The sequence below is a fragment of the Etheostoma spectabile genome, chromosome 21, assembly GCF_008692095.1.
Source record: "Etheostoma spectabile isolate EspeVRDwgs_2016 chromosome 21, UIUC_Espe_1.0, whole genome shotgun sequence".
Lineage (NCBI taxonomy): Eukaryota > Metazoa > Chordata > Actinopteri > Perciformes > Percidae > Etheostoma > Etheostoma spectabile.
Window position 1 is genome coordinate 20,238,200 of NC_045753.1, and position 15,336 is coordinate 20,253,535.

At 38.8% G+C, this 15,336-nt stretch overlaps 2 protein-coding genes and 1 long non-coding RNA gene across 7 annotated transcripts in view; 1 reads left to right on the forward strand and 2 right to left on the reverse strand.

The window, feature by feature from the left end:
* si:ch211-180a12.2 (uncharacterized) overlaps positions 1-15,336 on the reverse strand; it is a 52,335-nt gene that overhangs the window by 14,241 nt on the left and 22,758 nt on the right. For 2 of the 4 annotated variants that reach the window (XM_032502396.1, XM_032502394.1), the window contains exons 1-3: positions 3,609-3,837; positions 715-1,041; positions 40-333 (exon numbers count right to left, since the gene is read on the reverse strand). In XM_032502396.1, coding sequence (XP_032358287.1) covers positions 40-333; positions 715-1,041; positions 3,609-3,660 — 673 coding nt within the window. In that variant the 5' untranslated portion in view covers positions 3,661-3,837. Of the gene's footprint in view, positions 1-39; positions 334-714; positions 1,042-3,608; positions 3,838-15,336 lie in introns of those variants that run through there. The other 2 variants (XM_032502393.1, XM_032502395.1) reach the window with 1 other exon arrangement.
* On the forward strand, positions 5,632-11,921 carry LOC116671315 (chymotrypsin-like protease CTRL-1). Of its 2 annotated transcripts, XM_032502518.1 has the most exons (6): positions 5,632-5,855; positions 8,229-8,243; positions 8,387-8,555; positions 10,254-10,522; positions 11,003-11,151; positions 11,294-11,921. In XM_032502518.1, exons 1-6 carry the CDS (start codon positions 5,798-5,800, stop codon positions 11,690-11,692), a joined length of 1,059 nt encoding a protein of 352 aa, XP_032358409.1. In that variant the 5' UTR covers positions 5,632-5,797; the 3' UTR covers positions 11,693-11,921. The 2 variants fall into 2 exon arrangements, with proteins under 2 accessions (XP_032358409.1, XP_032358410.1); XM_032502519.1 differs by lacking the exons at positions 8,229-8,243; positions 8,387-8,555 and having other exon boundaries at positions 5,803-5,855.
* The window catches only part of LOC116671339 (uncharacterized), a 20,510-nt gene continuing 17,077 nt past the window's right edge, over positions 11,904-15,336 (reverse strand). The window contains exon 3 of the long non-coding RNA XR_004327241.1: positions 11,904-12,009. This is a non-coding gene — a long non-coding RNA (uncharacterized LOC116671339). The remainder of the gene's footprint in view (positions 12,010-15,336) is intronic.

A 15,336-nucleotide genomic window follows, 5' to 3' on the forward strand; every position in this document is an offset into this window, starting at 1 on the left:
AATGTACAAGGTCAAGCAATGTGTCTTTGTGTCACTCACAGGTAATATTGAGTTGGAAATCCAGCTCTTGATAGCTGCCATTGTGTGACACTTTGCAGCCAAAGGTCACGTTCTGGTCCTCGCGGGAAGGGTAGAAGGTCAGGTTGCCCACAGCCTTGTAATACCCATCTGGAGTCTGTTCACCTTCAATGTGGTAAGGAGGTTGTATCATTTGACCATCTCTGGTCCAGGAGAAAGAGACAGGAGGAGGGTGGAAACCATCTGCATGGCATGTAAAGTGGCTCTCAGTTTCTAACACCACCCACTGCTGAGGGATGGAAAGAGTGGGGGAAGCTAAAAGAAGAAGTAGAATAAATTGAGGAAAAAAAAAGAGGATCAAAACATTCAGCTTTGTACCTGCTTTATTATCAAATGTGCTTAAAAGTTCCATATCATGCTAATTTTCAGCACTATAAGTTCCTCATACTGTTTGTCGGAATATTCCTGCACCCTCTGTTTGAAACGCTCTGTTTTAGCGCCTGTCTCTAAGTCCTTATGGCTCGTTTTAAGGCACCTTTTCTGAATGCAGGCTGTATGCATTTCTCTGTGGATTGAGCTTTTTGATACTTTCACAGTATTTATATAGCACCTTGACCTGCTTTATGATAAAAACACTTTACAATATGGGACCTTTAAATATACAAATTAAATCTCAACGACTAGACAAAGACATACCGAGGATACGGAGTGTAACGTTGCTGGAATGCAGCATTGTGGAGTTGTAGCTGATGGTGCATTCATACTGCCCCTGCAGGTCGAGACCAGCTCTGAGGACAGTCAGTGAAAAGTCCCCGTTGATGAAACCAGTGGTGTCCCAACTGAAGCCTTCCTTTATTTGAGTTGCCGCTTCTCTGAATGAGGCAATGTCAGAGCCATTATTTATCCAGCTGGCTTTGATGAGAGACTTGTCCATTTTGTCCCCCTTTGCAGAAAGAGGGAACGTCACATTGCAGGGAAGAGTTGCATTTGTATTCGGGCTGGCCTGTATTTCACTTGGAGATACTGTAAGCAGACAAAGAAAGTTTAGATGGAGTGAAAAAAACAGCCTCTGCTGAACAGCACTTATTCATGTTTCTTACTGCAACACATGGGGGTTCTGGAAGATGTAAAAATGACTATTTGGTTAACGATTAAGTCAGCTCTTCAACTGAAGTTTTAATTTCTGTCAAAACGGGAACGCATTTTATTACCAGTGTAGTTTTTAAAAGTAATTAGTTACTAGTTACTTCAGAAACTATTGTTACTTTCAAGTCAAGTTTTTAAAAACTCAAATTTGACCCCACCGCCACCCCTCTTTAAAAAGGAACCTAAAATACATGTGCATTTTCAATTATTAAAATAAAAAAAAAGATAAATCTACATTAACAGAAACAATGTACACAACTCTAAACCTTTTTAATGTTGCAATGGGACAAAGTGAGACTAGCCTTCAATCAAAGGCCATGTATGTAGATATTAAGTTTATATGCTAGACTGGTACAACTACAATCAACGTTTTGGAACTTTTGATATTTATTGACCCTCATTTGGGCTCGCCATACCCGTCTCTTGTTGACTGACTCGTTTGTGTTCATTGTGTGTCCGCCTGTGTATCCTTTCAAAATCTACCTGATTGGCTTTCCATGAAATTTTACTCAATCTCAGCCAATTGTCAGCATTTATGAGCTTGTCTCGTGCACTGCCCACTAACCAAGGAAGAACAGTAAATAAAAAGTCTATGCCTCGCAGCTCAGAGATCTAGTTGTTCTGATGAAAAAAAGAAAAGAAAAAAGAAGCCTTCAGTTATAGTAACGCGCCACATTTTTTGGCAGTAACGTAACAGCGTTAAGATGGGAAGAGTAATCAATTAGATTACTCGTTACTGAAAAAAGTTACACCGTTATTTTGTAATGCCGTTATTCCCATTACTGTTTATAACCTGAGTCAGGCTAACATAATACCACAGCTAGTAATGCATAGCAATCTTTGAGTGACTCTTGCGAAGCTATTTTGTCACAGACATCATAATCATCTGTCCAATGAGAATTTTAATCCACGAGCAATAAAACTCACCTTTGTTCAGTTAAATAAACTCAAGTTTTGTTTCCACAGTTTTACTTTTAAGTCTGCTGTGACCAGCAGCTAATGTTAGCAAACTTATAGCTGTATAACTGACATTACTGAGTCAGTTACGAGACTTCCCTGATTTCGCTAGTAGAAAAATGTTTAAACAAATGACATTCCAGTGGTTTTAACACACGGTGCAAATGAGTAATCGTCTTGCCTCTTGTAGCCACATGGCTCTCTCCCTTTAAGTCTGACATTTTATTTGAAAATAAATCTTAACAGCCTAAGAACGATACAGCTGGAACAGTCAACGTCTAAGTCTGGGCAACGAAAACTCATCCAGGTTGTTTTTTTACGTGTCTAAAAGCTGATTGGAGGAATTTTGTGGCGAGAGTTTGTTTCATGATATACTCTGCTTTACATTCGGTTTTCACCCCTAACCATAAATCAGTAAACTCAGTATCCCTCCTTAAATCAGTGTAAATAGAAAGCCTTTAAGTCTGGTCTGACCACCCAATCAGATTAATTAGTAACTAGTAATAAATACTTGGCAGGTCTTAAGTCAAGCAATGGAAAGGTTTGTGTTGCACCTCTTGTTAAGTGTGATAGATGGGCTGATCATAGCAGGTTGACAAGAAGTTAAAAAAAAAGAAGGTATGACTAATGCTTTACTTTGTTTTTCTGGCTACAAAAGTAGGCCACAGTAAGTCTAAACCATTTAACAACAAACATTCTGATCCACTGGTCGAACGGGATCAACAGTCATTAATTTAAAACTGTCAGGTCAATTCACAGCACTAATAAAAAAATACTGGTCTTATAATAGGAACACACTTTCCACTACTCCTAACCATAGTCATCATCATCATCTCCAAATCACCTTTACACGATACCAGTCAAGGTATACAGAAAAGGGCAATGTTGTATGTTGTCTTCTAAATTATGACTTAGCTTTGGCCATTTTTCCTCAGTGCATGTGAATTATTAGACTGTGGTGTTGAGATTTTACATTGCAATGTCACTTGTCATGTCAGCATGTATTGTTATGCAGTATTTAAGAACCATTTAGTAAAACAACCACATTTGCATGTGCAGTTTTGGCTGATTTGACCGAATCCAATCACATCTGACAAATCACTGCACTTCATGAGAATATCTTGTAAACCCAATAATAGCTTAAAGCAGCCCTATTCACTTCATGTATTATAATATAGGCTGAACCAAATACACAACGCTCTGATACATGTACTGGTCCTAACATACACTGAACATGACATTTGTACTTTTAAACTTATTTTAACTTGGAGTACACCACTGAAACAACAAGAACAAACTAATAGATTGTATTGGGAACTATAAAACATCCATGTTTCAAGCTTTCAAATCCAGAGCCCATCTGAAACAGCTCATGTCAATATTTTGCAATTTCATCTGGTCAGCTCAAACTTGCATGCATGGTCATTAGGTCAAGAAACAATGTAGTCTTTGTAACTAGCCTCCGAGTATAATGGCACAATACTCACCATGCTTTATGAGAGTCAGAAGGACGACATAGACGAGGACTTTACACTGCATGGCCAGGCTTGTCTTGAGACCAAGTTCTTATCATCTGGCCCTTTCGCTGTCTTATATAGAGCAATAAGGTGACAAGGGGCGGGTTTGTCCTGCCAGATGGTAAAATAAGAAATATTGTCCCAGGGACTCTGAAAGAAGGCCCTTGATATGTGTATGTCCATTTAAATAAACGAGCCCTAGAGGACTGACAGAGCGAGGAGAAGGAGGGAGATGTGCAGGGACCCACAAGTGGGCAAATAGGTCACTTAAAATTCAGACGAGCCTCTGGCCAAGATTTTGGGGCTACTTTACATTGGTGCAGTGTTGCCATGAACAAACAGAGAGGGGGATCCCACTGAGCTTATGTGGGCAAACACTCAGGCGAGACTAAATCTCTCCTGAGGAAAAGTTAGTGTGGTGTTAAATTTGGAGAAAAAGAGGATGAAAACAGAAGAATGGTTCTTCCCCCCCCCACCCCTCGTACAGGCCATCTTTCTTGTAGACAGCTCCTGTCTCCCGCCCCTGATTTAGGTTAATTTTTAGCCCGAACAAGTGCCTGATGTTTGAAGGAGAAGGTGTTGTCTGTTTCATCCCTCTCTGAATATTCATTAACTTGATTTTGCTTTTTATATTGTTTAACTGCACTTTATTAATAGGTCCTTTCACACAGATCACACGCATCTGTATTTCTGAATTGAGGGCGTGCCATGCTAGCAGCTAGGCGAGCATTATACGTGCATTGCAAAATGATGCAGATTCATTACGGAAGTAAAGGCTGGACTACAATAGAGCCGTTTGTGAACAGTGTTTTCTGTTGGTGATGGTAAGTCCCTTCGGGGTGGACTTTGGGCTTAGATGTACAAAAAAAGTTGAAAGGGAAAAAGCATAATATGAGCACTTTAATCAATTGTGTTTGTCACATGAAACAGACAATTCCAGCAAAATGTAGTCTCATCAGCCCCTTCAACCTGTGCATGATTCATCAGGAAGCAGAATGTGGCCGTCGGATCGGCACAGAGAAAAAGGGTCACCAGGCTGAACGTCACGGCACTCCAGGATTCAGCCAAGTCCCGGCTAAAAGGACACCACAGCTCCAAACACCCCACTGGAACTGACACAAGCACGGAGGCCACCCAGGAGAGAAGCCACACTCTGTGTTCATTTCCACCCCGCTTGCTTTGGTGCCCCTTCTGATGTAGAGAAGGGGCACCAATGTAGAGAAGGGACACCAAAGGGGCAATTCTAAGTGTGTTACATAAAATATTAAATAGCAGTTAAACAAATTAGATTCATTAAAGCCAATATGAAATAAAAACAAGCTAAAACAAAGTGCAGTGTAAAAAAATGAATTATAATAAATCAAATTTGTCACATGAAATCATACCATAAAAGGCAGCTTTAAACCAAAAAGGTTTCAGCCTTAAATTAAAAGACCTAATAGTGCAGTGGACCTGCAGTTTTCTGGGAGGTTCTTCCAGATATGCAGTGCAGAAGATCAACACCACTCTCAGTTAGTTTAGTATAAGACTGTTGCTGTTGTTTTCATTAATGCCTGGCAAAGTGTTGATAACAACTGGTGCCAAGAACACATAACACATACTGATGAATGCCAAGACAGACAGCAGGAACAAGGAACATACATTAACGGTAAATACCGAAACAGCAATGACACCACACACACCACACACACACACACACACACACACACACACACACACACACACACACACACACACACACACCACACAAACACACCACACACACACACACACACACACACAACAACACACACACACACACACACTCTTGTGGGGACCCACATGACAAATGCATTCCCTAGCCCTACTTATCCCAACTAAATGCCCAACCTTAACTTACCATAACCTAACATAAAAAGTTTTAACTCAAACAGCCCTTTAAAGCGGACACTGACAGACACACACGGACAGACACACGGACACACGATTCTGAAGGCATTCCTTGCCTTTTTTTTGTTAAGTAAGGTTTTGGTAATTACATGTGCCCTTTTCATGAAAGGAATGTATGCCTGACGTATCGAGAAAAATGGGTTTGATTAGGGAGGGGTCACTGTACTAGATAAAAGCTAAATCAGCAGGACTCTCTGCACTCACTGGAGGCAAGAAGTTAGTGACAGCGCATGATGGCGGCCTGGACTGGATGGATCCTGCTGATGTGTGCACTCCTGAGTGGGCAAGGTGAGCCTTTACACCGAGTTACCCGTTTATTCAAACCAACACATCCTCTCTCTTTTAAAGTTTTTGTTAACAGTGTTAGAGAGGTTTTGATCCAACATTATGGTCATTTTCACAATGTACCTGTATATTTTGGAATGTTTTGTGTTGAAATGCCTGATTCTTCTAAAACAGTTAAAACAATGGGTAACAATTTTTTTAAATCCTTACTAAATTTTAAGTTGATAGTTAATTCAACTTTAATGATTTTACTGTTAAATTACATCCTGTAAAATACTTACAAAATATTAACAATATTACAACTTATGTGATTGTATCATTAGTGTAACATAAAAATAATGTTTTTAACTTGACTAACAAGACTGTACAGTAGGGAGGCTCAGGTGAGATATTTGGATGCGTTTTTACACAGATGAGTGATATATGGTCATATTGGTTATGGATTTGAAAGTTATGGTCATTCAAATCACATACAAGTTCCTAAATTGTTTGTAAGGTTGAAATTGCCGGCTATTGTCCTGTATTTGTGTCACCTAAAGGAACGTTTGTGCACTTGGATGGAAACACTGAGAAAGTTCCAATATAGTGTATTAATATCATATTTAATCAGAAGTATAATATTAATGGTGAATCAGTATTGAACCTATAATCAGTTTAATATTTCAGTTACTCAAAAGGAGTTAGCCTAATCTTCAAAATAATGTTTGGGGTTGTTATGTCATCTTTTCACACACATATTTTCTTATTTTCAGTTATCACAGAGCCAGTACTTCAGGTCAAGTTTAACTCCTTTCATTTAGCAGTTACAGTGAGGTTCCACATTCTGACGGCTGCCGTCTTACTACTCAATACTAGTAAATGTAAAAACATATTTAAATGTTGGCGTAGTGAGTTATTGACAAAAGAAGCGTTTAACCGAGTCAGGTTACCCTGGTCTGACCCCGTCTGTTTACTGTATAAAGCCCGAGGCCTGCACTATGAATCAAAATCAACATGCCCTGGATTTATTTTAGTTACCCGACTTCACCTGACCTAACAACCGCAGTCCCACTGTGTCACGAGGGTGCATGACTGGTTCAATCAACCCAGGGTTTCCTAATCCAGCGACACGTGTGTTCACATAAAGGAGACTGTTTGCACAGCATGACCAATCACAAACATGGACAAGTCTAGAAGAGCCCCATATTTTACATAACCATAATTCTACATAAATATGAAGAACAAAGACACGGTTTTTGCAGGCAAAACGCATTACAGTTGCTGCTTCCTCAAGGCCGTTTTAGGCTTCTGCGGAGGCTCCACGCAGAGCATTTGCCATAACCTACGTAAGCGGCTTGGTGTTTATACCTGTGCGCCAGTGTGTGGTAAGCAATAGTGAGCGCAAATAAAAAAAATAATTCAACTGATTGTGCATTGGTACACGGCTCAAGAAGTCTCTCTCTAGTATTGATTGGTCAGTACGTCGTGCTTTCACACCAGTTGATCTCTAATCCCCAACATAACCTGCTCTCGACCAGGTTAGGTGTTCAGAATAAGTTACCACGGCGATTAAACCCAGTAACAAGTAATCCGCCGTTGTGATATAGAAAACCCTTGGTTGAACCTGAAGTTACCTCGTTAATGCCAAATCTTGCTTTGTAGTACAGGCCTCTGGTCAGAGTGAATTCTACATCTTCTTGTGAACTTCTGTCTCCACTGTGCAGTGAAAAAAACTCATCTGAACCAGCCACAGAATTTAATTTTCTTTCACACTACCAAAAAATATCAATATTCATAGTAATGGTAAAATAAAAAATAAAAACGCCTTTAGACTGAAACCAGATTTTCAAGGTTTTTTGTGCTTTTATGGGGACCTTTAATCAGAAAATCTATCTTGGGACAGTCCATCTTCCTCATTTTGTCCTGTATTAAAATTTGTTAAAAATTGATTTAAAATATTAAATAAAACACTCCACTAGTAACCTTGAGGAAGCCTGAGCCTACAGTCAGCAAATTAGACAAATCAATGTGGTTACTAAAAAGCATGAGAAACGGGAACATCAACTCATTTAGAATTTTGGCCATGAGATTTAAATCTTTAGTTTTACCAGGAGCGTGAAAGTAAGTACTCATCTGACCACATCTGGAATAGTTTAACTGTACACTGATGTAAAACGTTCCTTCTATATTATAGCACAACTACCAGTAATTAAATGTCACAATTCATTTGCATGGCAGAGATCAAACAAAGCTCCACATGGAGTCAAATTTGTATTTGGTTTTGTGTCCCGTTCATTAATACTCCCCTCCATGGAAAGGTTTGTTAGGTCTAACAACATTAAACACACAAACACTGAGTCATACTAATATCACCAACTCTCCATCTCTTTCCTACAGGGTCAAAGGCTCAGGGTAAGCACAGTCCCATGTCATATTCCAGAGATGCACTGTAACAATGAACACAGCTACAAATGAAAAACACTTTTAGCTTTACACATGATACAGACTCAATTAATCTAATGTGTATTGACACACAGATATCTTTGCTTTGTCAGATTGTGGGCTGGCACCTCTGAACACAAGGATAGTGGGTGGTCAGAATGCCACAGCTGGGGCATGGCCCTGGCAGGTCAGTTTGCATATTAATTTTGCAGCGTCTCACATCTGTGGAGGGACCCTCATCAGTGACCAGTGGGTACTCACAGCAGCCACCTGCATCATATTGTAAGTGCACTTGTATCTGTTGTCTTAGTTAACTCGATGATGGGAACCTCTATAGAACAAACTCACTCTTCACTATTAGGCAACACACAATAGGTAGCCATTGTCAGGTTCATGTCAGCATTACAGTAGTTAGAACAGTAGAATTGTTTTTTTGGGGCTACAATGCACATAAACACATTCCTGTTAGTCATGTCTTTAACAGTAGGGCTATTCAAAAAAGCTGAGGTAAAACCGGCTCCATTGCATTGCTGACATTCGGGTCAGTTAACCCATTTTGATCTTTAGGTTATAATGACTCTGGTAAACATACACCAGAGTCCATAAGTGAAAAGAGTCAAAAACATAACAGTTACTTTTACAGTAATTTGACATTTTATCTTAGAATATTATTAGCAACATTTCAGACCATTAGCCTGTGTTAGTTAGCTTACTTAGCTGTAACATGCTCGCCGAAAAACAAAAAAATACTAAAATGATACAGAAACAATAACAGCTTTAATAAAAAGAGTGCAGATAGATAACGCTCCAACAAGGGCAACACTTGTGGTGATACTTGTGGTTGCGAGCTACTACTACAGCCAACTGAAACCAATCAATAGATTACACTGCCTGACCAAATCAGCAGCATGTTGCTGTGACTGCTTTTGATCACTTCAGGTCCTGTGGTTTGATTCAATTTCCGCACTGAGCAATGTGTTGCAATTAAAGTCTGATCCAACCTGAATTGTAATTTATTTCAGGTTTGTCAAAGACAATGCACACTAATACATAAAAGTAAATTGTGCCATAATTAGCCTGGAGGCTATTTTACATCCAGCACAGTCTCATGGCAGTTTGTGAAATGGTGAAGTTATTTAATCTATTGATTAGTGTACAGGAACACGATTTTCTTGTTGTGTTTGTGGTGGTGAGCACGAATTTTAAAGTAATGTTTTTCAATGAGAAGCGGTTACTACGGTAATGAGTAGTAGCCTGCTGAAAAGCCGTAAATCAGCGTAAGGAGATTGGTCGGGGTGGTGGATGGGTCAAACATCTGTGAGACCGGGTTGTTAAATGTACTGTCCCCGGACTGGTGGTAAGAGGTCACCTTTGAGAAATTGACAATAATTGAATCTGTACCCTTACCAATTCCCAACAGATTAAGCAATAATACGTACAGACGTGGCCCTATACAATAAAAGTTGATTATACTAATGCTAACAGACAACCTAAAAACAGTTTGGTGCGAACCCAACTACACACAGCTGAACTAGCCAACCAGATAAATATAACATGCACAAAAACAACATTGCTGGGACGATAACAAGCAACATACTATTTCCCTAACTATACAATAGTGAAACAGACACAGGCAGAGCACAAAAAAATAGAGCAGGAGAGAGAATTACAGCACATTTAGTGCCTAAACTAATGGAGACATTTCTGACTACTTGTTAGCCAGTTCTTGAAGTTATGGATGCAGATTAGGAAAAGGTGCATGGTTTAAGTCAGCTCAGGTCCTCTGGGCTTTTTATGCTGAGTCTAGTCCTTTCCTTTCTTGGGAAAGAGGAGTCGAGTGTTGTTGTTTTTTTAGCGGTCTGCTTTCACTGAATTGAGGAACAGACATTTATCCATGCAACACCAGTCTATTTCTGACTAAATGTGACGCAACCTGTTAGTTTTCTTCGTAATAAGCCTTTTCTGAATTCTTTTATCCAGAAACTTTCCTAGTGTATGGATTGTCTACCTCGGAAGAAAGACTCAGTCTGGCCCCAATGTTAATGAGGTGAGCCGCGGCGTGTCCCGGATCATCATCCATCCGGACTTTAACAATGTGCCATTCAACAACGACATTGCCCTAATGAAGCTTAGCAGCCCTGTCAATTTCACTGACTACATCAGACCTGCCTGCTTGGCAAGTAACTCCAGCCAGTTTTACAACGCGACCCCCTGCTGGGCCACTGGATGGGGCAGACTTGGAGTCAATGGTGAGTATTGGATTCACAACCCAAGAAAGTAACTGCTAAACATGATCATGTAACTGTATTTTCATTGTGAGCATGATAGCATATTGACTAGCATTTAGCTAAAAGCACAGTGCACCAGGTTACAAAAATTCAGAGGTGCACAACCCTGCGCCACGTCAGCTTGCAGAGCCTTTGCGCTGGAAACGTGTTATGGATCACACCTGGCCAATAGTGTGTGAATAGTATTAATAATACCAATTCATCGACCAGCCTCTTGTTCTAAACGCATAGTTGACAACTCAGGCAAAGGGTGCACGGTCTCATGAACAAATGAATGTATAAAGTACAGCACATACACGTATATATTGCAGTATTTAAAAAAAATCTACAAGGTCTAGTTGGGACAACCAAACGTTTGACAAGAGATATGCCGCAAAAAAACAAAAACAAAACTGTGCAACAAAATTAAACTAAAACTATTTCCTCCCCTCTCTCCCACAGACACCAACAATCTCTCTGACTCACTGCAGGAGGTTCAGATTCCTGTCATTGGAGCCAAGCAGTGCAGTTGCAACTACAGCCCAATACAAGGATTAAACATCACTGGCAGTATGATTTGTGCAGGACAAGAGAACAAAGGAATATGCCAGGTTAAAATAATCAATTCTTGTTATAGTTGAAGCAGTTGCCGCTTTTTGTTTCAGTGTTGTCAGTGGGAATGTGCTAGGCTAGATAATGCTACTATAGTCTCATTTTGCAACATTAATTACTTTTTTTTGTCTTCGTTTTCAGGGGGATGGCGGTGGACCTTTGCAATGCAAACAATCCTTAATGTGGATCCAGGCTGGCATTACCAGTTTTGGAGTACCTTGTGCCCTAGCTGGTTTCCCTGAGGTTTATGCCCGAGTGTCTGAATTCCAGACTTGGATCATGAATCAAGTGATGGGCGCAAAGGTTCACTTTGTGACGTTCAGATCCAGTGGCACCGACCAGGACAACAGCTTTGTGTGTCGCAGCTCCGTCACTGGAAATGCAACCACATCAGCTCCAAACGCAACTTCCACATCAGCTCCAAACGTGACTTCCACAGCAGTGCCAAACCTGGCTTTCATGACATCAACCGTTGCAACTGAACTTCCATTGCTTGTCATCTTAGTGACAGTGTTCCTGCAGCACATTTTAGCTCCATAGCACAGGTTTCAATTTAAAACTTCTCAGTTTCTTCTTGTTCTGTTGTGGGTTCTCTTGTCTTTTAAATCACATTACAAAGATTATATTTATATCATGATGATTGTAGCGGAGTTTGTGTGGTGAAAGTGTTCTGCTGAAGCATGGTCTTGTCTCTGTTGCAACATTTCTTTGAATTGCACTTAATCATTTCCGATTGGCCTGTTTTAATGTAACACAAACTTAATTTAACACATTTTATATCTCCTCTGAAATACCAATAATTTTTATATTGAAATATGGCATAAAGCCATTCATGTTATCAATTGCACCACAATACACTTCATACTTAAGCTAATAAAAAAAAGACAATAAACACCTGTTTGTTTTTATCAGTCACACTGGGTTGAAATAAGAATCCAAATCTAAAATGAAGATCTGATAAAGAAATTAACAGATTTAGCCGGATTCGGAACTGCTTGTATTGGTATTACCAGTGATGGTGGTAACACACTGTAATACCACATTAGGGCTCAAGCGTTGCTTAAAATATTAAAAATGTCACATTAAATTTCTTCATTTATTAGATCTTAAGGAAATGATAAGTTAGAATAGCGCGTAGGAAACTGAGTTCTCTTGATACATGCAGGCTGTGACTGCACATAATGTACTGTGCCTTTGCACACGCCTGCTCGAGTTCAACAGTTGTTTGGATTTAAACAAAACAGACTATAATTCATACTTTGGAAAACATATGACGCTAAGAGAGAATGAACATTTCCGTGTATAGACCATAATGTGCCACTATAAAACGGTAGCAACACAAGTAAACCGATTTTTTAATATACACATTTTTAATATATGTACAGGACTATACCAGTTTTGAGTCTGACATATCCAGAAATCCAAAAAGGTGCTCTAAAATGTTCAGCATCTTGCATTTATGCACTGACAAAAACATATTGCTGACTGATAAGTCAGTAACATTACCGGACAGTCAACCTTCACCTGGGATTATTCAACCTAACCTCTAGTTAAAAATGTTTCACAACAGACAGGATAGAAAAAAGTAGTTTCATTAGTCTCTAAAATGAATTTTACAGTGATGAAGACCACAAGGTGTCATTTTTTAACACCTTGGTTTTTGTACAGACCGAATGAACGAGATATAACTACTTTCAAGTTAATTACTTTGATTTTTTTTTTCTTTTTCAACTACACATACCGAGTTACTTTCCACCTCTCCATATCATGAACGTATGAGGGTCTGTGTTAAAAAAGAGGAAGTGGATATTAAGAACAAGCAACTAAATAAAACTACATTTGACATATTTCATTTTAATCACCAACTAAAAATAAAAAACATATCGTTGACTGATTAGACTTCCTTATTATATGCAGTTATATATGTGCCTCATTCCTGAACAAGGAATTGTATGTTTTGAGCACAGAGAACTATATTTCGCAATAGCAAAAACAAACAAAAACCTATTCCATGCTCAATAAACGTATTTGCTATTATCCATATTAAATGTGCAATAACCCCTTCACTCTGTTTACTCATGTGCCCTCTGAAAAGCTGTTGGTCTGCGCGCAGTCAAACCCTGGTGCGCTCTGCTCAAGTCTCTCTTGTTCACAACCTATACACTCTGTGCGAGCCCAGCCCAAATTGTCACAGCGTTGTGCTACAAAAAGGTCAGCAACGAAATAGAGATAGAAATTAATTTAAAAAACACTAAACAGGGAGCACAATCTTACAGTTTAATGTATAGCTATACCATTTATTTTTGGAACACAAGTGGGGTTTTACTTTGCAAAGTTTTAGATTCATAAATGTTAATTTGCCCAAGATTATCATGAGATTAAGAAATTTCTTATATATAGCATATCTGACAAAACCAAATTACATTTTCCAGTGAAAGTTCAAAGTTACAGGTAATATTATTCCAGACAAATATCTTTCCATCGTTTGTAGATACGAACAGACGCTATAGTACGAGTATGTGAGTCACAGAAGGCATATTTCAGGTCAATCAGTTTTTGAATTTAACAAAAACAAAAAAATGGTTTAACACTGATTATTAATTTTGAATGAAACTTTTTAACCTTATTGACCACTAAGGAATTTTTGTGGGCAAGTTCATTAAAAATAAGTTTTACTTCATATTAACAAATATTGTCTTTATCTCAATTTCAAACAATTGAGATTACATGTTTAGGATATGCAATCAGTCTCTAGAACAATTAAAAATGGTGATTTGTTTTGTCCTAAGGTTATAATTCATGTTAAAATCCACTATGTAAAAACCAAAAAAAGCGGTCATATGCAAAATAATTTTCTGAATTGAGTCAGGAATACATGTTTATCACAGAAATTAAGGTAAGGTCATTGATTTTCAGGTAGACAAAATGTTTACTTTTACCATTTTTCTTGTAAAAATTTGAAATGGGTTGATTTGACCCAAATACCATACAAGGGCTAGTCTTGCTTTGCCAGACCCTTTCCCAGAGTCTGGCTACTCCATATAGCATTCAGGGATGGGAGGAAAACATGCTCTGGTGTAATGGCATTTCTTCAAACCAATCAGAATCGTCATGGGCGGTGCTCAGAGCTGCTGTAAAATAGTGAAACAGTGAGAGAGAAAACTCAGATTGGACAGAGTCTAGCTAGCTGTCTTAATATACCACGCAGAGATGAGCAGTCAATAGTCCTCATACATCCAAATTTAAAATTCCAACACAAAGAAAGTGGAAGGGATTGGAAAATACATGCTTCTGACGCACTCTAAAGCACCATTCTACATCATAATTTCCCAGCTAAACATTTGTATTTTTATGGTTTCCCCTCTTATTCACCCATGTACGTACATGTGTATTTCTCCCGATATACATCTTCAAGGCTGTCTGTTTTGCATTTTAAGTCATTTTCAAGTAATTTAAATGTATTTAATGTATTTTGTTTTCTAGCCCCCCCCTTCCCCTAAGTGGCTTTGCCACTTGTTATGCTGCTATTATGAAAGAGAACCGGTTCTTTTGTATGTGTTTAAAAGATACAGTGGGGCTTGAAAGTTTGGGCAACCCAGGTAAAAAATTGTATTAATGTGCATAAAGAAGCCAAGAAAAGATGGAAAAATCTCCAAAGGTGTCAAATGACAGATTAGACATTTGTATAATATGTCACAAAAATTTAGATTTTATTTCCATCATTTACGCTTTCAAAATAACTGAAAAAAGGCTTTTGAGATTTCTGGGCTGTCTTCACGCACTGCTCCTTTAAGGTCTGTCCATAGTTTTTCAAATTATGTTGAGGTCAGGAGATTGTGAAGGCCATGGCAAAACCTTCAGTTTACACCTCTTGATGTAATCCACCGTGGATATTGAGGTGTGTTTAGGATCATTATCCATTTGTAGAAGCCATCCTCTCTTTAACTTTAGCTTTTTGACAAATGGCATAAAGTTAGCATCCAAAATTTGCTGAAATTTTATTGAATCCATTTTTCCTTCTACTCGTGAAATGTTCCCTGTGCCAGTGGCTGCAATACAACCCCAAAACATGACTGATCCCCCCATGCTTAACAGTTGGACAGAGGTTCTTTCATTTAATTCTGTGCCCTTTCTCCAAACGTACCTTCGGTCATTCCAGCCAAAAAGTTCTATTTTAACCTCAT

What these genes read in the sequence shown, in the direction of transcription:
- LOC116671315 (XM_032502518.1), top strand. Translation starts at nt 5,798, where the DNA reads ATGATGGCGGCCTGGACTGGATGGATCCTGCTGATGTGTGCACTCCTG. An exon ending in GGGCAGACTTGGAGTCAATG is followed by an intron (nt 10,523 to 11,002) that starts GTGAGTATTGGA and finishes TCTCTCCCACAG; the next exon opens with ACACCAACAATCTCTCTGAC. An exon ending in AGAACAAAGGAATATGCCAG is followed by an intron (nt 11,152 to 11,293) that starts GTTAAAATAATC and finishes CTTCGTTTTCAG; the next exon opens with GGGGATGGCGGTGGACCTTT.